The sequence below is a fragment of the Pseudocercospora fijiensis genome (assembly GCF_000340215.1).
Source record: "Pseudocercospora fijiensis CIRAD86 unplaced genomic scaffold MYCFIscaffold_4, whole genome shotgun sequence".
NCBI classification, from domain to species: domain Eukaryota; kingdom Fungi; phylum Ascomycota; class Dothideomycetes; order Mycosphaerellales; family Mycosphaerellaceae; genus Pseudocercospora; species Pseudocercospora fijiensis.
The window spans coordinates 1,855,649-1,879,584 of NW_006921535.1; the positions used below are offsets into that span (position 1 = coordinate 1,855,649).

Consider the following 23,936-nt stretch of genomic DNA (forward strand, 5'->3'; position numbering starts at 1 on the left):
TAGGTACCTAGACCTATAGCTGCCTCTATATCTTTTACTATCTTCTATAGGTTGAAGGCCTCTTCTATAGCAGCCTCTACCTCCTTATATAATATAAAGTTACTACCTGCCCTACCCTTTATATCTCCTAAATAACTAAGAGTTCTAAGGAACGAACTAGCATTCGGCCTTAGTATAGCGAGTAACTAGTAGAACGTTCTACAGAGCTGCCTTATAGCTCTTTTATATACTATACCGATACCGAGGGAGGAGCTATCCTAGTACTTAATATTATCGAATAGTTCGGTAGGAAAGTGTATAAACTTCTTAAGGAGGAGGACTTCTAGGGAAATCGATAAGTTCTACCTAGATCTAGATAAAGACATTCTGCTAAGCAGTTAGGGAATTGAACCGTAAACGAAAGGATGAAATTCATACCTAAGGAGTGTAGTTTCCGAACTAAACTATAATGCCTTGTATATATATATATACTTTTAATTGGTTAGTACCCTTAGCTGATTGTCTATAGATTTGAGGTTATATAAGTACCTTTATACAACTACGTAGCCTAAGTAGGATTCGAAAATTCTATAAGTACTAAGGACTAAAAATGCCGGCTACGCTGCCGGCTATACTGCTAAGTCTTATAAAGGGCTTGCTTAAAGCTACATATACATTCGTACACTTCTTAAAAACCGATAAATTATATAGTTCGAACTAGCTACTTATATAGTTGCTTAGCAAACCAACCTAAACCAAACTAGAGTTTCGGCTTAGCAAACTAAACTAAACTAACCCGAACTACTGCGGGGTCTAACCTTAAAAGGCACCGTTGTCGACTATCTTGCTAAGTACTATAGTAAGGCCGAGAAGCGTAGTATACTACTACTCGACATCGCTAAATAGCTTAGTCTACAACTCTAGAACTCTAATCGGCCTATAGTCTCCTTCTTTACTAAAATAATAAATAAGTTTATTGGTAAGCGCGATATCTCTACTTAGGAAGCTTGCTACTAATTACTCGGTCTACCTTTGTCCTAAGGCTCTCGTACGATATAGAGCTTCGATTGTCGGCTTCTATAGCATTAGTCTAAAGTCAAGCGATATAATAAGCAGGTCGGTAAGATCGTTATATAGGGCAAATCGCTATTGCTAAAGTATATCGATCGTCTTAGTATCCTACTAGCGAAATTCGCTAAGTCTAACCTCCTTAATCGGCCTAACCTTACCCTATTCGAGTTCCTAACTCGATAGGACTTTGCAACGTTCAAGCTACGACCTCGTACGAAGGCTCGTCTTATTAACTACTTTCCTAAGTACTGCGGCAATCTATAGGAAGATAATAGGACCTACGAAGACTACTACCGCACTAAGGTCGCCCTATACTACCCTTTCGATAGTCGATATCCTAACCTGCTATACACCTTTGCCGATTATCTAGAAGAAGAATTCTATATATAGCAAGACGCATATAAGTAGTGTACAAACAACTATACCGGTTACGCTTTTAACTACTTTAGAATCAACCTCCCTACCCTAACTAAAGACCTATTCGAGGAGGAATACTATAAGCCTAAAGAGGAGGAAGTAGAGGGCGAGCTTCTTATACGTACTATATCTAACCGAAACCCCGCTAAAGAAGATAAGGATCTTAACAACCTTAGCAATCGTTAAATTAATAAGGATTACGACTAGACCGCTTACGTCGGGCTCTATAATCTTAGACCGGAGATTAAGGATTAGTAGAAGAACAAGCGTAGCACTAGAAGCACTTATTAGAAGATCGGCACTATTGCTAACTACTAGCAGAAGGTTAACGGCCTCTCTCTAGAATAGCGACTTTGGTATAACCGTATCTACAACTATGCTAATAAGATAATCAATAGGGCAACTATACCGGATCCTATCTTACTAAACATCGATAGCAAGGCGGGCGTTAGCAAGTCCTATATAATCGAGCTTCTCTCTTCTACTATCGAGCGACTAGTAGAACAATTCGATGCCTCTAGTACTATATAATACTAGCTCGGCAATCCGATTATGCGAATCGCTCTAACTAGTGCTGCTGCTTTTAGTATAAAGGGCTCTACTATCTATTCTGCTTTCCGGTTGCCTCTTACGATAAAAGAATACATCCCTCTCGAGGGTAATGCATTGTCGGCCTTCTAAGCACATATAACTAATATCCTGTATATTATAATCGACGAGAAATCGATGATTGATCTAGTTAAGCTATACTAGATTAATAAGCGACTGCGACAGGTAGGGCAGCAAGATCCGAGCTATCTATAGGCGGACTAAGATAACCCGGATATCGACACCTCCCTACTATTTAGAGGCTTTACGATCTGCATATATAGTGACTTTAGCTAGTTGCTTCTAGTCGCGGGTCGCCCTCTCTTTAGTCGACTAAGCTAGACTAATACACCTAAAGTTGTTCTTAGACGCTATATATAGCATCTGTTTAATGAAACTATCTAGCTTAATGTTATTTAACGCTAGTAGGGTACTAATCCTACTACCTAAGCTTTCAAAGCCGCACTCGAAGGCCTACGTACTAGACTAGGCAAGGTTACTATCGATTACTAGCAAACACTAGTGTCTCGTATCCGCGATCCCTCGTATCTATATCCTACGGCCTTCTAAAACGCAATTCGTCTTTTCAGCTATAAGAAGTAGGTCGCTATACTTAACTATATATCGATGCGAGACAATTAGCAGCCTATTAAAGCTATTAAAGCTAAGCATACTAGCCGCTATATAGTCTAAGCCGACTATAAGATAGGCGGTAACTTATACAAGATACTCCCGATCTGCATTAATGCCCGTATATTAGTTACCGAGAACCTTTAGGTATAGAAAGGCGTCGTTAATAGGATAATCGGTACTATTCGTAACGTTGTATAGGCAAAGGATGTAACCCGTACCGAGTAAGAGGTCGTCGACAACGATCTGCTAGTAGCTATACTCGTAGAGTTAGATTAATATTCCGGACCGATACTAAACTAAGAGATCGATAGCTTGCCGCCTAAAGTAGTGCCGATCGTGCTATCTCGCCGTAAGTAGAAGTATAACGACCGTTCCGATAGCTAATACACTCGCACTTAGTTTCCGTTAACTATCGCCTACGCTATTACTATCTATAAGGCATAAGGTATAACTCTCGATAAGGGTGTCCTCGATATCTCTAAGAAGGACTTTACGCCTATATTAACATACGTCGTATGCTCTCGGTTTCGTAGTCTTAACGATATCCTTTTCGACGAACCTTTCAACTATAACCGATTTAAAGGCAAGCTATACAAATCACATATCGACCGCTATACGGACTATATCCGTCGTAAGAAGCAGCGTACGGTACCGCCTAGTAGTATGCTTTTATTAGATCTACCGCACCTAGACCCTAATGCTACTAGGCGTAATCTATAGACCGTATAAGCTTAGCAAGAAACCCGCCTTTAGCAACAGCGCGTACGCGAATAGGATTAGGAGGAAGCTCGTCGTTAGCGCTAGCAACAAGAAGAGGTACAGCTTAATACTAACCTGCTTAAGATTGCTAAAATAGAATCTCGCGGCTAGTTGTCCGATAAAGCCGTACTTCTAGTTACTTCTATTCTATTCCTTAAGCGCACTTTGCCGACTCTAATAGTGCCCGGACGGTTCGTGCGATTTAGTAAACTATCTCGCAGGTTTATAGAGGTCTATAGTCGCCGCCTTAAGGGCACCGCGTTTACTAATGCTCTCCGGAATATAGAGGCCCGTAATGAACTTGTTTACGAGGGTCCTCGCGGTATTAAAGCTATAGAGCGGACCGACTAAGATCGACTCGGTAATCGACATATCGCTAGCGAATTCCTTAATAATAAGACCTTCTAGCGCAACGTTTAGGCTAATCGTTAAGCTCAATAGTCTTAGCAAGCGCCGCTTCTTCGCGGTAGTAATATTGTAGACAGCGAATAGGATACTTAGTAAGAGCAAGGCACGTAGCAAGAGCAAGGCACACAGCAAGAGCAAGGCATACAGCAAGAGCAAGGTACATAGCAAGAGCAAGGTACGTAGCAAGAGCAAGGCAGTGAGATAGACGTTAGGGATAACATTAATAAGGAGACTCGGATTCAGATTGCTATTATAGAAGAACAGGCGCGTTAATAGGCGTTTAACGATAGATTACGTCGCTATTAGGAGGAGGACTTGGCTTTAGCGCAGACACAGGACGATAGTAATAAGGCATTTAAGTAATGTAGCGACTCGTAGCGGTAGCGATAAAGCTACTAATACTATAGCTATATAGACCGCAGTAATAGGCGTAAATCTAATGTTGTTCTCGGGCTCTACGCCGTCGCTCCGCTCGATTAGGACAAGCACTATAGGGCTTAAACGATACTTTATAATCCGTCTCTTTAAATATAGGCAATATCGATGCTAGGTAGTGTTTAAATACATTAATATAGGTCTCCCGAATAGGCTCTAGTATGCGAGCAAGCTAATTAGAGTCTATACTATTAGGGGGCATAGGTTTATCGTTATTACTACCGAGTAGGTCGGCGGTCGGATTAGCTAGAGTTAGGTTGCTAATAAATAGGACCCTAATATTATTAGGGCACTCGCTAATATTAATGTGTTTAATGTCCTCTTTCCTAGCGATTCTAAATCGCTACTTCTAAATGCCTAAGTCTATAGCTATAGTATAGTGCTTAAGAACAGGGTTGCTAATAATAATAGTAGCTCCCCTATATAGGTTGTCTATATCTACTACGTAGGCAGTAAAGTCTAGTAGGCGTTTATTTCCGAGGTCGTCCTTTAGAGCTATAGGAATATAGTAGGCCCTATAGGTTAAGTGCCGAGCGTTATTAAACTAAGTAAGGGTTAGTAGGTTAGTCTTCGGCAGTTGTCGAAGGTCTAATTGCTTAGCTAGGCAATGGCTAATAAGGGCACTAACTGAATTTCCTAGATCTAGCATAACCTTAGTTTAATAGGTAGTGCCCTTCGTATACTATATAAGGTAGGAGCGTATTATAGCTAGCACAATGTCGATAGTCTTACGCCGCACGAGGCTAACGGTTAGTGCGGCGCTTATTCTTTTTTCGAAGGACCGATAGGGGTAGCATTAGCGGCTAAAAGGTGCTTACGGTGCTCGGCGGTAGTACGGTCGATTCGGGCCTAATCCTTAGGTTTGTCGCATTAGCCTAGTAGGTAGCTAGTGCTATCGTAGTTAAAGCACTTCAATCCGGTTAGGAGGTTGCTATGTCTACTCGGATTGGCGCTAGAGCTAGAGGAACGATTAGGGGCATATAGAAATAAGCCTCTTCCTTGTCCTCTTCCTCGCTAGGGGTTTCTACCGTAGTATCGGCCCCTGCCTCTCCTACGTTAGTCGTTACTGTTTCTATTATTAGCAGTATTAGTTTAGGGAGTACTTCCTTAGTTTCTACCGCGGCTACTACGGTTGGTAGATAGTCGTATCTTAGATTCTAACCGTTGCTATAGCTATACTATACGCTCTATAGTTTCGACTTTAACTATAAATTGAATACGTATAAGATTGGCCTGTTTAAACACACGGCGGCGGTCTAATTCAAGGACTAATTCCTATCTCAATTTAGGGCGTATTTCGGAGATCTAGATAGAATTAGTTTTAGGTAGCAAATCGTCCTTAAGGGTCTTTAGATAGGCCTTAAAGGATCGAGAGGTTTAGTCGGCCTTTTGTTTAGTACGTAGGTATTAGTCTTAGGCGTGCTGCTAGCGTAATATAGGGTTGCTAAGGGTGTTTAGCATAATAGTCTTGTAGTCCTGCTATTAAACAGCGGTCTGATCGTTAAGGGATTTAAAATAGTTATCCTAGGTACGCTTTAGGTCGCTATTAATGTACTATATAGCGTAGACGACTAATAAGTAGTTATCTAGCAAGGCCCTTAGTGCATTCCGCTAGTTCAATTTACAATTACGTATATAATTATTGTACTGCTTGCGGCTAGAGCTATTAAACACGGTATAGTCCTTAAGTTTAGCATCCTTCTTCTAGACAGGTAGCGAGGAAGGTCCCGCTATTAGTTTAGCATTAGTTGTTAGGGCCTCCTATAGGCGGCGAATCTCGAGGAGATTATTCCTTAGCTATTATTCTTAACATAGGGCAGTAAGCCTGTTTTAGGTAGCTTCTTAAAGTCTCGCTACTAGCTAGGGCCTAAAGGCTAGTTAGCTATATCGACGGTTGACAATATTGCTAAGAATGTCGTTAACGGGCAACGATAGGTTATCCCCTTCGATTATAGGTTCTTTAGTAGGCCCTCTAGTAGGCTCTTTAGTAGGCACCTTAGTAGGAGGTACTTTAGTAGGCACTTTAGCAGGAGGCGCTTTAGTAGGCACTGTGCCGCTAGCGTTATCGTTGCTAGCGCTGCTAGCGGCAGCACGGTTGTTGTTTCGTAATAAACCGGCTATTATAAGGGGCGTTACTAATAATATATTATTAGCCCCTAAGATGCGGATATAGCGGAATTAGTAGATATCGGCCTAGTATGCTTAACTTAGTATAATAGGCCGTATAGAAGGCCTTGCTTAATAATTGGTACGGTTGTTTTAATAGAATGGTACGTGTAGGTCCCGTTCTTCGGGCGTAATATAGTTAAATCGATAGTTTTCGTAGCTATACCGCTAAAAGCTTAAAATAAGGACTATCTAGCTACTGCCCTTAAAGGGTAGATCGAATACTATATAAGAAGGGTTATATTAGCAGGTAGATAGGGTAGTAGTAAATTAGTATAGTATTCGATAGAGATCTAGGAGGAGAGGGAGGAAGGTAGGAGAGTTAGCCTAACGCTAAGCGCTAAGCCCTACCTAAGGCATTAAGACCCTAGCTTTACTCGGCCTAATTACATACCAATTATGTGTAGCCTCCTTAGCCCTAACACAGTATAAGAAGGGTTATATTAGCAGGTAGATAGGGTAGTAGTAAATTAGTATAGTATTCGATAGAGATCTAAGAGGAGAGGGAGGAAGGCAGGCTAGTTAGCCTAACGCTAAGCGCTAAGCCCTGCCTAAGGCATCCGGACCCTAGCTTTACTTAGTCTAGTTATATACTAAACACGTATAACCTCTAATATACGCTTCCCTTCTAAAGGCCGCGCCCTCGTAGCCTGTCTATATTCTAACCTAATCTCCGTTACCGCTAACTTAGTAGATTAGCTAAGCTATTTAGCCGCGCTAAATTAAACACTTAACTACCTAATTATATAACTATATCAAACCTTACCTTCTAGTACAATATCTAACTTCTAACTAAGCTATTACTGTCGTAGTAACAATAAGGTAATATATAACTATAAGAATTAAGGACTATCGACTAATTATAATACGAGTATACCTTCCCTACTATAATAGGTAGGTATACGGGATATTGTAGTACTGCCCCCGTTCTAAGTAATATCGTACCGAGTTCTCTACGTCTACTCTTAAAAGACCTAGAAATGTCCGCTTCCGAGGGTTGTCCGCTTCCGAGGGATTGTTCTTATTATTACGAGGGATTGTTCTTATTATTACGAGGGCTATTATTTACTATCGTAGTTTCGCTAGCCCTAATTAGCTAGGTTTAGCAGCCTTCAAGTGTCAATCTTATCTTATCTTTTTAAAAAAAACACGGTTCGTCCGGTTTCTATAGGTAAAGGCTATTATAAGTATAGTAGTTAAGGTTCGCCTCGCTTAAAGGGTCGGAAAGATCGAGGAGTAACTTATTGTCCGTAAGATCGACCCTAGCTAGCTTAGCTCTATAGTTTTGCCCTTAGTTAGTCTATTAACTCAATCTTTTAAGCCTTAATATTTTAACTTAGCCTTAAAGTTTTAATTAAACCTTTAATACAGCTATTCTTTTAACTTGATTAGTGTAGTACGCTTCCGGCCTTAGGCCGCAGTATAGGTAAGGTTGTCTTCGCAAGTGCAGCGACAATAATAGGTAATATAATAATAGCGGCGCTAGTCGTCTTAGCGCTAACTTTACCTTCTTCTAATTTCCTTCTTTAACTAATAACAACTCGGCAATACCGTTACTAATATAGCCGTACCTTTCCTTCTTTAAGCGGCAATACACTCCGTAATACCGTTACTAATACGGCCGCGCCGTCCTCGCCGATTGCCTAGGCCTCGAGGCCTCGATAGAATAAAGAAATAAGAGGAGGACCTAAATACTAAGAGAAGGGCCTTATTACGTTAGTAAAGAGGTAGAGCCCTTAAAAGAGCATACGATTAGTTAACGCGTCGTAGCGCGCCTATTAACCTTCGGTACGCATTTACTATTGCGGTATAGTTTTATTATCCCTTATTACTAACAATTGCTTGCCTCTAATTAGTTAGCTAATAGCACCCCGGGGGTAGCATTAATCCTAGGCCTTAATAGTAACATTATAAGCTTTTAGTCTTCTTCTTGTTCTTTACGCTAGTCTAATACTTATCTAATAGCTCGGCTATATCCTCGAAGGAGTCTTTAGCTTCCTATAAGTCCTATTTAGGCGAATAGCCTTGCTATCTTAATAGGTACTCCTTCTTGCCTTATCTAGTCCGATGCTTTAGGATACGTTCTATAGACTATAGCTCTTTACTATTAGCTAGTATATCTTCGTGTTTAGTAGGAGCTTCTTTAAGGCCTCTACGGTAGTAATATAGTTTAAGGAGGGAGATATAGAAGGTATTATAGATAGTATAGTGTAGTAGGAGCTACAACTAATAGGCCTATACGGAGGAGCCTTTAACTTCTCGGATACGGAATAGGCTAATGTATCTCGGTGCGAGTTTGGGCCTTGTTTTGCTATTAGGTAATAGGTGTTTGCGGATGCGGAGGTTCTTAGTGCTTAGCATAACTAGGTCGCCTTGCTTAAAGGTTATTAGCGTATAGTGTTTGTTATAATAGGCCTTCTAATAGGTCTGTGCCTTCGCTAGTTTGTTAGCTAACTTAGTATAAATTTCCCGTATCTTTTAAACCCTCTTAATAGCCGCTAGTGTTTTAGGTACTTAACGCGCTTCCCTTTCCTTACGCTCGGCCTCGAGCGATAGGGGGTCTTATAGCATAGTAGCGTTCTAGCCTATTATAGCTATATATAGTAAAACCTTAGTTAATAAGTAGACACTATTATTATATACGAATTTAGCTAGCTATAGGAGGTTAACCTAGTCGTTAGGGTTGTTATTAATATAGCTACGTAGGTACTGCTATAGGGTAGCATTTTGCCTCTCTATTTGGCCGTTGGTCTGTAAATAGAAGGCTATTAATAGCCGATGCTTTAGTCTTAGCTATAGGCATAATTCGTTCTAATAGTGCGATATAAATGTCGAGCCCCTATCGGAGACTATCCCCTTAGGGGTCCCCTAATAGCTATAGAAGATATTGTTCTATAGTGCTTTGGCTATATCGATAGTCGTCTAATCCTTCCGAGTAGGAATATAACGAGCGCTCTTAGTAAATCGGTCTACGACAACTAGGATAGCATTATACATATCCTTACTACCCCTACGCTTAGCAGGCGGAAGGCCTATAATAAAGTCTATTATAAGCTTAGCAAATAGCTTCTTTAGAATAGGAAGCGAAGACAACTCGCCGAATAGCAAGTACTTCGGTGCTTTAACTCGCTAGCATACTATATAGGTCTATATATACTCCTTTATATACCGCTTACTATTTAGCTAGTAGTATATACGCGATAGTAACTCGTGCGACCTCTCTATACTATAGTAACTAGCGAGCTTACTATTATAGTGCCTCTTTAAAAGCTCTTGTCTAATCGATTGTTTAGCGGGGATATAGTATCTGCCCTTAAACTTTAAGTAACCTCGGTCGTCGATCGACTAATTATTACTCTTACTAGATCGAGTCTTTCGCCTACTTATAAGCTTATCGATACGTTTAGTAGCAAAGGCGTCCCTCTACTAAGCACGTAACAGCTCGTTTATAAACAATTAACTATCCCTATTTGCAAGGTTATTTAATAGTACCCTCGCTATTAAACGAGGTACGCATTATATGCATCTAATAGCACTAGTAGCCGGATTAACTATACTAGTGCTTTAATCGCTATTACTATATATAGCGATATCGACTAGGGAGTTATTATAACTTCTCCTATCTGTATTCTTAGCCCTTGCCTTAACACGTACTATTAATATAGTAAGAGCATTAATATACTTTAAGCCGTCGTAGAGTCCGGTAAGCCGCTTATCCTACGCTTGCTTATTAATAATACGGGCTATAGCAATCTTATACTATAGGGTTAGAAACAAAGAATTAATGTGTTAATAAGTCTCGCTATCGTAATTAGGCCGCCTCGATAGGCTATCGGTAGGGTTACTTACGCCTAGCCGGTATAATATATTAAAATCGAACCTAGCGAGGTAGACGGCCTATCTAGCCTATCGACCTATAACTCTAGTAACCTTAGTAATGCTACGGAGGTTGTTATAGTCCGTATAGACCTAAATAGTATGCTATATACTATCGAGATAGTAGCGCTAGTACTTAAAGGCTTCTACGATTACTAAGAGCTCTTACTCGTAGGTTTTATATCGACGTTCTATATCGATTATCTTCCGTAAAAAGAAGGCAATCGGGTACTAGTAATAGATATTAGCTAATTGCTATAATATAATAGCCGATATAGCGAACTGTAAAGCGTTAGTCTTAATCCGGATCTGTTTGCTTAGTATAAAATAGTATAACAAGGGGACTTTAGTAAAGCGCTTCTTTAAACCGTTAAAAGCGGCTTGTGCTCTATTAGTCTATTTAAACTCTCTAGATAGATTAGCCTTAGTTTTAGTAAGCTTAGTTAGGGGCATTATATACCGCGAATAGCCCTTAATAAAGCGACGATAGAAATTAGCGAAGCCGAGGAACGATTAAAGCTCCTTAATACTAGTAGGTGTTAGCTACTTAGTAATAGTCTTAATCCGGTTAGGATTAGCCTTAATACCCTCGGTTAATACGAGGAAGCTAAGGAAGGACACCTCTTTAGTAGCAAAGGTACATTTAGAAGGCTTGCAATATAGGCTATAAGCCTATAGGCGGTCGAGTACCTTACGTACTACGGCCTAGTGCTCTACGATGTTAGGTAAATAGGTATAAACTAGGATATCGTCTAGGTAAACTATATAAAGGTAGTCTAATAGGCCTAATAGGGCCCGATTAATATAGGACTAGAATGTTATAGAGGCGTTAGCTAGCCTAAATAATATAACTAAGTACTTAAAATAGCTATAACGAGTGCGAAAGGCTGTCTTCTATTTATCGCCTTTACGAATACGGATGCGATAATAGGCGTCCTTAATATCTAATATAGTATAGTAGTAGGCACTAGAAAGGCGATCGAGGGTCTTATTAATAAGCGGAAGTAGACAGCGGTCCTTAATAGTAATAGCATTAAGCCTACGGTAATTAATATATAGGCGTAGGCTACTATCCTTCTTTAGTACGAACAGGATAGGGGCGCTAGCAGGGCTATTACTATACCGTATCCGGCTATTAGCTAGGTTTTCCTCTAGATACTTACGTAATATAGCAAGCTCTCGTTTACTAAGGTTATAGAGGGGCCTAAAAGGAACCTCCTTACTCTCTATAATATTAATCTTATAATCCGTCTCTTTAAATATAGGCAATGTCGATACTAGGTAGTGTTTGAATATATTAATATAGGTCTCTCGAATAGTCTATAGTATACGAGCAAGCTAATTAGGATCTATGCTATTAGGGGGCACAGGTTCGTCGTTATTACTACCGAGCAGGTCGGTAGTCGGATCCGCTAGAGTTAGGTTGCTAATAAATAGGACCCTAATATCGTTAGGGCACTCGCTAACGTCGATATACTTAATATCCTCCTTTCTAGCGATTCTAAATCGCTACTACTAGAGGCCTAAGTCTATAGTTATAGCGTAGTGCTTAAGAATAGGGTTGCTAATAACAATAGTAGCTCCTCTATATAGGTTGTCTATATCTACTACGTAGGTAGTAAAGTCTAGTAGGCGTTTATTTCCGAGGTCGTCCTTTAGGACTATAGGAATGTAGTAGGCCCTATAGGTTAAGTGCCGAGCGTTATTAAACTAAGCAAGGGTTAGTATATTAGTTCTAGGCAATTGTCGGAGGTCTAATTGCTTAGCTAGGCGGTAATTAATAAGGGCGCTAACCGAATTTCCTAGATCTAGTATAACCTTAGTTTAATAGTTAGTTCTATACGTGTCCTATATAAGGCAGGTACGTATAATAGCTAGCACAATATCGATAGTCTTACGCCGCACAAGGCTAACAGTTAGTACGGCGCTTATTCTTTTTTCGAAGGTTAGCCTATAGGAGTAGTATTAGCGGCTAAAAGGTGCTTTCGATGTTTAGCGGTAGTACGGTCGATTCGGGCCTAGTCCTTAGGTTTGTCGCATTAGCCTAGTAAATAGCTAGTACTATTATAGTTAAAGCACTTCAATCCGGTTAGGAGATTGCTATAGCCGCTATTGCTACTATTATTAGTTAAGCGATTAGTATTGTAGGGATACGAGCCCCTTCTACGGCCCCTATTACGGCCTCCTCTATATAGCCGCCGGCTACGGCCTCTTCTACGGTTATTGCTACTGTTTCTATTGTTAGTATTATTGTTTTAGGTAGAACCTTAGTTTCCTCCTCGGCTACGGTTGCTACGGTTAGTACTAGCTAGTCGGATCCTCGATTCTAGTCGTTACTAGAGCTAAACAGCTCGTTTAGCTGTTTCTACTTCGACTATAAATTAAATACGTATTAGATTAGTCTGTTCAAACACACAGCGGCGGTCTAATTTAAGGACTAATTCCTATCTTAATTTAGGGCGTATTTCGGAGATCTATATAGAATTAGTCTTAGCCGGAAGGTTATCTTCGAGGGTCTTTAAATAGGCCTTAAATAAGCGAGCCGATTAATTAGTCTTTTGTTTAGCTCGAAGGTACTAGTCCTAAGCGTGTTATTGCCTTAGTATCGGGTTTGTAAGGGTGTCTAGTATAATGGTTTTGTAGGTTTGCTACTAAACAGCGGTCTAGTTATTAAGGGAGTCAAAATGGTTATCCTAGGTGCGCTTTAAGTCTCTATTAATATATTGTATAGCATAGACGACTAACGAGTAGTCGTCTAGAAGGGCCCTTAGCGCGTTTCGCTAATTAAGCTCGCAGTTACGGATATAGTCGTTATATTGTTTTCGACTAGAGCTATTAAATATAGTATAGTCCTAAAGTTTAGCATCCTTCTTTTAGACTGAAATAGATAGGGAGGAAGGCCCTACTATTAGTTTAGTATTAGTTGCTAGGGCTTCTTATAGGCGACGAATTTCGAGGAGATTATCCTTTAGCTATTGTTCTTAACGCAAGGCAGTAAGCCTGTTTTAAGTAGCTTCTTAAAGTCTCGCTACTAGCTAGGGGCTAAAGGCTAGCTAGCTATATCGTCGATTAACAATGTTATTAAGAATATCGTTAATAGGCAATTCTAGATTATTACCTAGAATTATAGGTTCTTCTTTAGTAGGCTCTCCGGTAGGCTCTTTAGCAGGAGGCACTTTAGCAGGCTCTATGCTACTAGAGTTATTATTGCTAGCGCTGCTAGCGGCGCCGCGGTTGTTATTTCGTAATAAACCGGCTATTATAATAAGGGGTAACACTAATAATATATTATAGGCCCCTAAGATGCGGATATAGCGGAATTAGTAGATATCGGCTTAGTGCGATTAATTCAGTATAATAGGCCGTATAGAAGGCCTTGCTTAATAATTAGTACGGTTGTTTTAATAGAATAGTACGTGTAGGTCCCGTTCTTCGGGCGCAATATAGTTAGATTAACGGTTTTCGTAGCTATACCGCTAAAAGCTTGAAATAAGGACTATCTAGCTACTGCCCTTAAAGGGTAGATCGAATACTATATAAGAAGGGTTATATTAGTAGGTAGATAGGGTAGTAGTAAATTAGTGTAGTATTCGATAGAGATCTAAGAGGAGAGGGAGGAAGGCAGGCTAGTTAGCCTAACGCTAAGCGCTAAGCCCTGCCTAAGGCATCCGGACCCTAGCTTTACTTAGTCTAGTTACATGCCAAACACGTGTAACCTCTAACATCTAGCTAATCTTATAAGTAATTAAGAAGGTCTCGAAGGACGAGATTAATAGCTATACTATTAACTCGCTAGTATAAGAGCCTCGTTCTAGAGGCGGTAAATCGATAAGGACTTAAGTTAGTTTACTATACTTATTAACAAACTAACAATTAATAGCTTAGAAGTGCTTATAGCTATACTAAGCCTTCTAAGTATTAGTACTAAATTATCGATAACTAAGGGCGTTAAGAAGCGCTATTTCAACCCTCTCTCGCTAGTTCTCGAAGTTATACTATACTCGTACTATTATTAAGGTATAAGACTTTAAAAGAGCCTTATCTACGTATAGATTAATTGCTAATATTATCTCTTTAAAGGCCTTAGAAACAAGGCTAGAATATGCGACACTATACGCTATAGTATAGCGAGCTATTACCTACCTAAATTTATCGATATTAGCTTCCGCTATATTCCTTAGAATCGTAGCCGTACGCCTTGCCTCGTTGCTCTCGCTTGCTACCTATATTTTGTTAATATTAATATAGTCTTATAAGGGTATTATATCTCTTTCCGGGTATACGATAATACTATATATCTTAAGAAGGTATTCTATAGCGTTGCTAGATACTAATTTCTATACCCTTAGGCTATCTACCGGATAGTGCTTATAGTAGAAGTATTTGTATCTTTAGCTATTCCTAGTAGGCTCCCTATCTTACGGATCTCGGACGTATAACTATAATAGTAGATCTGTGTTATTCTTCGTATAGATAAGCTTCTTCTACTAAGCGAGCGTCGGTAGTATAGGCTTCGGTACTAGTATTAGTATTAGAAGAAAGGCTAAGGAAGAAAACATCGATTACTAGGTTTAGGGCTCGTCCGGTATCGGATTTAGTACTATATCGTCTATGCTATTCGTACGCTTACGTTTCCGTAGCTTCTAGCTTTCCTATTTAGGATCTTAGGTATTTAGGAAATTTTCGAGCGCTCGTTAGGTCGGTTAGCGATTTTCTCGGATCTTTATTATAAGGAAGAAGGTAGTTAGGTTCTAATTAGAAAAAATAGAATTAGAAATTTTAAAATTTAGCTTTAGAGGCTAAGTGCGGCCCCCTTTAATTAGGCTATCCGAAGCTAAGAGTATAGGTTAGCGAGTCTAATTAAGGCTTAGTATAGACCCTATAATGCAAACTCGAGCTCTCGGAGGCAGATATAGAAAGCTAAATACTAATCTTCGACTAATTATTCTATACTTAATTAATAATAATAATCTTACTACTACCCTTAGTACCCTTACTATCGATTAGACGGTATAGCACCTTGTAGATATAAGCCTTAAAATATACCTACTATAGCGGATACTACGATTTTAGCTTAAGAAAGCACTATTCCGAGTATATATACCTCCTTCCGAATTTAAGATAATAACGAGTACCTAGTACTATCCGCCTATCCTTCTGTTCTATACCCTTATATACCTTTTAAAGGCTATTAGCGATACGCTCTTAGTAGTTAGCAGCCCTTTAAACGGTCTCCGCCGCGTAGATAAGGCTCTTCGTTATCTTTCTCGTAATCCTTCGAAATAGTAGCTATAAGCCCTTCCTTTCTGTCTCCCTAATATACTACTCGAAGTCCGCCTATTCTATATACTTAATAAACGAAATATCGTCCGAATTAGCCTAATAATTATTTACCTAATTAGCATTAATAAGAGGTAGATAGACTAAGCGGATATTCTTTAGCTATTATTAAAGCCTATAGTCCTATAGAGCGAGAAAGGCTTATATCTTAGATAGAAAGTAGTACAATAAATAAGGTAGTAAATACTAGTAATAATACTATAACCTCGTCTTTAGAGGCCGCTAGCGACTTAGTAACCTAGTAGAATTAGCGACCTTTGTATTCTAAGTAGGTTCTATCTACCTACCTCGAAGCGGTTTATCCTCCGAGCCTATTAAAAGAGCTTAATTTTTAGTAAGAAACAAGTAACAAATAACCTAATTTCGTATAATTAAAGAGATCTACGTACGCTATAGTACAACCGTTAAGCCCGTTAAATTGCCGACTAAACACACTAAATATTCGAATATTCAGTGACCTCGTATTTATATTTACACCCAATATTGAATATGAATATAAATTGAATCCTATTCAATATTCAACATCTATAATTATACCTCATTGCAACGTAGCCTGCGACAGTAAGAGATCGGATGGACCAAACGATCGAAAACACGTTCTTACGAAGTCCCGTCTTTGGCACATTCGCGACAGTAACCATGAGCTGTGCTCAAAATCCCAAAGACTTTGGTGTCTACGGCTTGAGAACACGGGGCATCTTGGTTTTATTATAGAAAGAGTTCCAGTCAGACGGATCACTCCAAAGTAGCGACATCGCGATATCACTTCCAAGTTGTTCCAATTCCAGTCAATTTCCCCGTACGAATATCCTTCCTCATCGGGCTTAGCATGACCAGGGTAGGTGAATGACAGGGCCAAAAGGAAAGAGTTCAAATAGACAGCGTGCACCCAGTTTCCGGTCGCCGTTTGGATCTTCTCCGACCTCCAAGATGACTCAAGACGACACGCCCAGTGGTGTACCCCAGAGGTTCAGTGCCGATGGTGTTGTCCAGTACTGTCCGGGGAACACAACCCTTTGCCATATCCCATTGGATTCACCATTGATTCCTGTTCTCAAGAAGATATATGAAGCTATAAAAAGTCATCCGGTGCTTTCGGTGCCAATTCATCTCCTACCGCAAGACTCGTGGCATATGACGACTTGCGATGGTGTGATCAAGTACGGGTATTGGCCACCTGGGAGAAGCGAGAAGGATTTGCAGGAGTTCACTGAGGAAGTTAGGGAGAGGATGAAAGCTCTTGGAGAGAAGTTGGAAGGGGAGGGATTGGCTTCGCCGTATCATATTCGTGGGAGGGGATTCGACGCTTGTGTCAATGGTATTGCGCTTGAAGTTGAAGGGGCTACAGAGGAAGAAGAGCGGCGTCTAAGACGACTTAGAGACACGCTTGCGGACGCTTTCGGCTTCAAACAACCTACTCATGATACTTATGTGAGTGGCTCTGTCTTCGGAATTGCTATTTCCAAATGCTGACTTTCTGACGACAGACGTTCCATGTAAGCATTGCTTACCTGCTCCGTTTTCTGGAAGACGAGGAGCGACAAGAATTGAACAAATTGCTTTCTCGGTTTTTAGATGATATCAAGGTCGAGTTCCAGCTTGGTGATGTGGAGTTCTGCACGTTCGACAACATGCATAAATTCGATAGATTGTTTTATTTAGGCATGACAGGAGAGTAGTACCTTGTAATGAATATGTGCCTCCGGACTACTCAATGTCACCGTTGGCTTTCTTTTTTCGAGCACTCGTATTTCCGACACAACTGACGGCGTATCTACCCTTTTCACGTTTTCCCGAGCTCGAAGTCCGCAGGAATTGGACGAAGGGAGGTCGTTTGCGTCGGCTGGAGATTGCATGTCTACGTCGGCTAAAGATAAGAACAGAGTTGTGCAAGGATATATTTACAGATAGCTATTGCCCTTGTATCAGAGGTCCGAGTGACCGGCAGTAGGAGAGACTATAGAAGAGTCGCACACAAATACCGCCACGTGGTACAGACGACCGCCGTGACTGGGAGAAGCAGAATAGCCAACAGCGTTACAGCCGCTGACCTATTCCAAGGGTAGAGTTTTGAGCAAGCCGATTCCTAAATTCTCGCTATACAAGGCATATTGGACTTGCAATTGGACAATATCAAAGTTTACCGGTATTCCCCAAGGGCCATGGATTCCCCGGAGACAGGGGGCAGCTGTACACCGTTCGGGACACGCGTAAGAAAGAGTACCGATGTGGGTGCGGCACCGTTTTGCCATGAATAGCCTAATGTAGATGCCATATGAGTAGGTCTCATACCTTCATCAGAGGTAGACACTCGCAGGTCCCAACATACGTAGGGCAATCACTATGGCTACCAAAGATGCAGAAAAAGCCTCGATGCAAGAGGCCATGGAAATATCTCTCGCCAACGAGGCCAACGACCAAGAACACACTCTCACATTCTGGGCCGCCCTCCGCCTCTACCCAAAAGGGATCTTCTGGGCCTTCGCCATGGCCACAGCCGTAATCATGGAAGGCTACGACACGAAACTCATCGGGACACTCTACGCCCAACCCGCATTCCAAAAAGCATATGGCCACCGTACAGCCAAAGGCACATACCAAATCTCAGCGCCTTGGCAAGCCGGACTCAACAATGGAGGAGCAGTTGGACAGTTCGCTGGACTTTTAATCGCAGGTTACTTGAGTGAAAGGTACGGGTTTCGGAGAACGATGTTGGTGGGACAAGGTCTCATAATCGCGTTTATTTTCATAACGTTTTTTTCGCCCAACTTAAAGGTTCTCGAGGTCGGTTTGATTTTGTTTGGTGAGTATATATCCGAATCCAAAAAATGGATGGTGTTGAACTTACTTTTTTTGCTATAGGTGTGCCGTTGGGATTCTTCCAGGCAACGAGTGTTATATATGCTCTTGAACTGGGACCGTTGCCTTTGAGGGCGTATTTGACGAATTACATCCATCAATGTTGGGTAGGTCTGGCCTCGTCTGAATACATTGTGGTCGATACTGATGAAGTCCCAGGCATTCGGGCAGCTCTTAGCCATTGGTGTTCTTCGAGGTCTGTTAAGCAGGACGGACGAATGGGCATATCGCATACCATTCGCAATACAATGGGTGTGGCCAGTGATTCTCATCCCCCTCATCTACCTCGCTCCAGAATCACCCTGGTGGCTCGTCCGTCGTAATCGGCTGCAAGAAGCCAGAGATGCCGTCAAGCGCCTGACCTCTCCGAAGAATGTCGATTTCGATATTGACAAGAATATTGCGCTGATGGTGGTCACGACTGAACATGAACTGGCGGTGGAAGCGAGTACGACTTACTGGACCTGCTTTCAAGGAACGAATCTGCGAAGAACGATAGTTGTCATGTTCATCTATTGCATTCAAACGTTAAATGGAAATCCTCTCCGAGGTTACTCGACATACTTCTTTGAGCAGGCCGGACTGCAGACAACCCAAGCTTTCAATATGAGCATAATCGGCTTTGCTGTGGCTATTGTTGGAGGACTGTCATCGGTGAGTGGGACCACCTCTTTGCATCTGGTTGCCTTTGTCAGCTAACGCAAACTGCTCTCTCTGTAGTGGGCATTCTTACCCTTAGCAGGTCGACGCACGATATACCTGATTGGCCTGGCCATAATGACCATTATCATGGCTTTGATCGGCGGTCTCGGGATCCCACAAGCCCACACTCCCAAGTCAGATTACTCCTGGGCCATCGGCTCGCTGCTCGTGATTTCATCTTTCGTCTACTACAGCACAATTGGTCCATTGACCAACACGTTTTGTGGCGAGATACCTACTGCAATGCTACGCAGCAAATCGATTGCGCTCGCACGAAGCCTTTACATCATCTCGACCATTATCGCCAACACCCTCACACCATATCAGCTCAATCCAACGGCGTGGAATTGGGGCGCTAAAACCGGATTTTTCTGGATGGGAGGGTGTGTGATTTCGATCGTCTTTGCGTGGTTCTGTATACCAGAGACAAAAGATCGCACGACGGCCGAGGTTGACTATCTTTTCGAGACAAAGGTCTCTGCTCGAAAGTTCTCCAAGACCCCGGTAGCTTTTACGGCTGCTGTGAGTAATATTGAGAAGTGAAGATTTACAGGGGCGGTATTGTGCTGGCTTGACGAAGAGTATGCGGCTCGAATATGTGGATGATGTCAGCAGTTTTGAACAACTTTTATTTTCATGCTCCAGAGCAGTCCCACAGTGTCATCGAGCTACATGAAAGGGGGCGGAACTCCAAAGTACCAGATGCAAAAGTACTTTGAAGTCACTCGCCTCTCTTTGCGTAATTGCGCATCTGAGAGTCTTTGCCCGAAGTCGGCGAAAAAGTCACTCCGGCAGATGCAGTCCTTCACGCATTCCATCCGCTCTACAGCCCATCTGTTGTCGTCTCGATCCATACACTCGATGGCATATAGGAATAGAGGGCGGAGATATCCCGGGTTGAGCTTGCCCTCGTGGTAGCAGTTCCAGTCGCCGTCAACGATGCTCCTTATTTCCTGCATTGCCCGTCTTGAGCCGGTGGACTTGGAGATAGGATCGCCGAGAACACGGTCCATCTCGACAAATTCGGCATGATACGCAGCAGCACAGAGTCCAACAAGGGTTATGATGGGCTCCGCGATGTCCGCTGCCAGATTTGATCGCAGATCAATCGGGCTCAGGCGCTGAATAGCAGAGCGAGTCTCCCAGAGGGCCACCAAACGTGATCTGACGTGCAGCATTGACTTCACCACTTCTTGTTGATCTACACCCGTGATACGCGACCGATGATAGTGAGTTAGCTTGGCGATTTGTCCAGAAATCATTTGAAGCTGAAAGTAGAATTCGAAAATCGGGTGTTGCAACATGTCGTAGATCGATGCATCAAAATCGATGCCGTCCACAGATCGAGGTATAGGCTGTCCTGATTGGCAGCATAGGGACAGCGTGGTAAGGCTGTCCGAAATGAGACCGTTGCCACCAGCACGTAAAGCGTTCCCGTGTAAAATGCGAAGCCAGCATATGATTCGCGCTGACTCCTCGGAATGAGACGACTTATTCTCATGCCCGGTTCCTAATATGTGGATGAGAGATTCACTCGGACTAGCCAAGAGAGGAACCGTTTCTTGGTGTACGAAGTCGAAAAGGCATAATAAGAACGTTGCCGCAACGATCGCGTCAAAGTCCTGCTCCGTGTTGTCGATGGATTTCTCGTATGCATTTCTGGAGGAATGGTAGAATGACACAGCACGAGAAGATGATAGCCCGTATCGTAGAGCCTTGTAAAGTGTCGAAAGTGCGATGATGGCTGAGGCGACGACAGTGCTGTGCGTGCCGAGCTCAGCAAGGTAGCATTTGACGATCTTCCAATTACGAGCATCGAATGGCGTTATAGCAGGGCAATCCACCGTGTCCACAAAGTAAGGAAAGGCAGTCTGCGAAGGTACTTCTCGGGCCCTGAGTAGATCCATGGTCGTTGTAAGCTTAATGTCTCTCGATATAAGAGTGGCCGAATCGTAGACCGAGCCACCATCATCGGTGTTAGTATCATTTTGACGCCTGAGCGCAACGTGCAGACGCCCAGTCACGTCGACAATCGCACTATCGGGACCCATATAAGGATCTTGGCCATCATGTGCAAGGCACACTGGGGCGGCTTTGAGGCCGAGCGTCTTGGCGAGGGAAGCATCTTGCGCTTTAATGTAGTGTGTACCTCGATTACATCGATCGATATGTGAGACTAGACGGCCCTGTACTGGTAGTAGTCGCGTGAGCTCGCACGATTCCACCGAGCCCACCGAGGAAGCGCTGCTCGAGCCCTGAACGTCGGCGGCTCGCTGAATCTTCAATGGCTTGTAAGCGCAGCGACGTTGCAGCCTTACGCAATTGTCACAGGACGGTCTCGCCTCATCACCTGCATAGAGCTAGACCGGTTAGCGAAAGCAACGCTAATTAGACGCGCTCATCTCATCAAGTTTAAACCTCACATTTCACCTTCCGCGAGCGGCAGGTCATGCATCCACTGCGCACACGACCATGGTAGACACGCTTGGCTACCTTGCGCTCCTGCTCGGGCGTCGTCTCAGAAGGCATGTCGGCTTTGCTGTCACTAGATGTTTGGCAATGACCCTGGCGCCGAAGCGGTGGCGTGAGCAAGGTTCGAGCGCATACTACGACTCTGTGCCTTTTGCGAGACAGGGGACTCTTTGGTTGGGAATGAGTGATGTCTGACCGGGTCGGCTGGCGCGGAGACGACCACATCTTATCTCCAGCCGAGAAGCGAGCATGATCTTCTACTGACCGGGGCTCCCTGCGAGCCGTAATCAACCCTCGCCGACAGGCTGCGTCCGGAGGGCAACGTTACAAGCATGCCGCGTGCAGCTCGTGTAGTGATGTTATTTCCAGTCGAGGCGGAATCGAAGTGCTAAAGCTGCCACACCACCTCCTACCTGTAGCCATGCATACCGCAGCTGTTGAAGCACTGGAGCTTCGCGACCATGGAAACCGACTCTCTCCGACTTTGCGACTACCTCGTGGACATTGTCAAAGAAGCAGGGCGTATCATCGTCAGCGCACGACCATCAGCGCAGTCCGCTACGGACAAGAAGAACTGTACGTGGATCGGTCATCATGCCCAGTCTTAGTTGACCTGAGAGTGCATAGCCGCAGACATCGTGACCGAAACCGATAAGGCCGTGGAATCCTTCATACATGGCTGCGTCAGCAAGCGATATCCAGAATACTCGTTCATCGGCGAGGAATCGTACCGCGCTGGCGAGTGCATCTCAGACAAGCCCACATTCGTGGTCGATCCGATTGACGGAACCTCCAACTTCGTCCACGGTTTCCCAGAAGTATGTGTATCGATTGGTGTTCTTGTAAACAGGATGCCCACCGTTGGCGTCGTATACAACCCTTTTCGACGTGAGCTGTGGACCGGGGTGAAAGGACATGGAGCTTATGTGACTATCCTAGACCTCCAGCATAACGACTCCCTTATGGCAAGACAGAAACTGCCATTGAATTCAGCGCCTCTGGAAGGACTAAGGCTTGCATGCATTGGCATCGAATTTGGAAGTGATCGCGAGGGCCCAAACTTCGACTTGAACCTAAAGGTCTTTTCTACGCTTGCTCGGACGATTGGATCAGGAGGTCGGTTCGTAAACTCGTTACGATGCACTGGATCTGCTGCCCTAGCGATATGCAGAGTCGCCGCAGGACAGCAGGAAGCATTCTGGGAGTGCGGCTGTTGGGCATGGGACGTAGCTGCCGCATGGTGCATATTGCAAGAAGCTGGCGGGATCATGGTGGATGGTCATCCTGGCAACTGGGACCCTCCTATTGACAATCGTCGATATCTTGCAGTAAGGCCAGCGGTTGAAGGCCAGAAGACTTTCGTGGCAGACTTCTGGTCTGTCCTCGGTGACGAGAGATCCACCTATGGGCCCCCGGGGTCTGAGTAGAGCAAATAGAAGAAGAATTCAGGTTGCGTAGGGTAACTTTGACTTTCATTAACATTTGACAGGACTTTCACGACATTTCAAAAGCATGCAACTATCTCAGTAGGTAGGGCTATCTCCCACAATTCGGGTTGACAACCTGAGGCATCAATATTATGTAAGACACATCAGGCTCCACCATCCAACAGATCAATAGGCACATAAATCCCACTCACACACTAACTGCAACAGCGCCTCAGTTCCGCGCCATGGTTGCGGACTCCTCAGTCGCCGCTCCTTCCATCTACTGATTATTATTAGGACAAATCGCATCCATATACTTATCATAATCCGAGTTGGCATAAAAATTCTCAAAATCCCCTATAACATCCACAACACAATGATCCGCTCTCCGATCGCAAAAAGCCCTCCTACTATCAACCTGCGATCTCGGCTGAATGAAGGCACTTAGACCGCCGTCAGATCTCCAAGCCCTGCGCCCAGCGACCCCTCTCCCAGTGCTGATCGAACAGAAATCAGGCATGACAATCACACTCATCTTTTTCCTGAAATGCTTCTCCGCCCAGTCGAAAGCTTGGTTAGCAGCTTGGACGGCGAGATCATTGACGCCGTTGGGGTACATGGCTGAGATGAAGGGCACGAGAGCTGCGCCGTTTGCGGCGTGATCTTTTTGAGCGTTGCCCCAGCAGTCGAGATATGTGCCGACGTCGAGGTCTGTGGCGAAAACGTGAATTTTGTTGGTACCTTTTACGAATTGGACTTCGTTGATCTCGGGGATGATATTGAGCCCTGAGAGACCGTGTGTTC

The 23,936-nt window shown here is 43.1% G+C and overlaps 5 protein-coding genes across 5 annotated transcripts; 4 read left to right on the forward strand and 1 right to left on the reverse strand.

Moving 5' to 3' along the window:
- The first annotated feature begins 16,588 nt into the window (after window positions 1–16,588).
- MYCFIDRAFT_211195 (uncharacterized protein) lies at window positions 16,589–17,367 on the forward strand. The gene is made up of 2 exons (XM_007928105.1): window positions 16,589–17,103; window positions 17,160–17,367. Exons 1-2 carry the CDS (start codon window positions 16,603–16,605, stop codon window positions 17,349–17,351), a joined length of 693 nt encoding a protein of 230 aa, XP_007926296.1. The 5' UTR covers window positions 16,589–16,602; the 3' UTR covers window positions 17,352–17,367.
- A 678-nt stretch (window positions 17,368–18,045) lies between these two features.
- Window positions 18,046–19,776, forward strand: MYCFIDRAFT_136338 (uncharacterized protein; the record flags this gene model as incomplete). Its single annotated transcript, XM_007928106.1, has 4 exons — window positions 18,046–18,475; window positions 18,535–18,638; window positions 18,691–19,185; window positions 19,252–19,776. 4 exons carry the CDS (start codon window positions 18,046–18,048, stop codon window positions 19,774–19,776), a joined length of 1,554 nt encoding a protein of 517 aa, XP_007926297.1.
- A 69-nt stretch (window positions 19,777–19,845) lies between these two features.
- MYCFIDRAFT_203450 (uncharacterized protein) lies at window positions 19,846–20,542 on the reverse strand. Its single transcript, XM_007928107.1, has one exon. It carries the CDS (start codon window positions 20,535–20,537, stop codon window positions 19,902–19,904), a length of 636 nt encoding a protein of 211 aa, XP_007926298.1. The 5' UTR covers window positions 20,538–20,542; the 3' UTR covers window positions 19,846–19,901.
- A 1,624-nt stretch (window positions 20,543–22,166) lies between these two features.
- Window positions 22,167–23,132, forward strand: MYCFIDRAFT_36290 (uncharacterized protein; the record flags this gene model as incomplete). Its single annotated transcript, XM_007927554.1, has 2 exons — window positions 22,167–22,281; window positions 22,333–23,132. 2 exons carry the CDS (start codon window positions 22,167–22,169, stop codon window positions 23,130–23,132), a joined length of 915 nt encoding a protein of 304 aa, XP_007925745.1.
- Window positions 23,133–23,210: 78 nt separating this feature from the next.
- Window positions 23,211–23,876, forward strand: MYCFIDRAFT_203451 (uncharacterized protein). The gene has a single exon (XM_007928108.1). It carries the CDS (start codon window positions 23,567–23,569, stop codon window positions 23,792–23,794), a length of 228 nt encoding a protein of 75 aa, XP_007926299.1. The 5' UTR covers window positions 23,211–23,566; the 3' UTR covers window positions 23,795–23,876.
- The last annotated feature ends 60 nt before the right edge of the window (window positions 23,877–23,936 follow it).

Bases quoted from the DNA above. Each gene is read 5' to 3' on its own strand.
- MYCFIDRAFT_203451 (XM_007928108.1), top strand. From the start codon at position 23,567: ATGAAGGCACTTAGACCGCCGTCAGATCTCCAAGCCCTGCGCCCAGCG.
- MYCFIDRAFT_203450 (XM_007928107.1), bottom strand. From the start codon at position 20,537: ATGTTGCAACACCCGATTTTCGAATTCTACTTTCAGCTTCAAATGATT.
- MYCFIDRAFT_211195 (XM_007928105.1), top strand. From the start codon at position 16,603: ATGACTCAAGACGACACGCCCAGTGGTGTACCCCAGAGGTTCAGTGCC. The intron at 17,104-17,159 runs GTGAGTGGCTCT...TTCTGACGACAG, and splicing joins AACCTACTCATGATACTTAT to ACGTTCCATGTAAGCATTGC.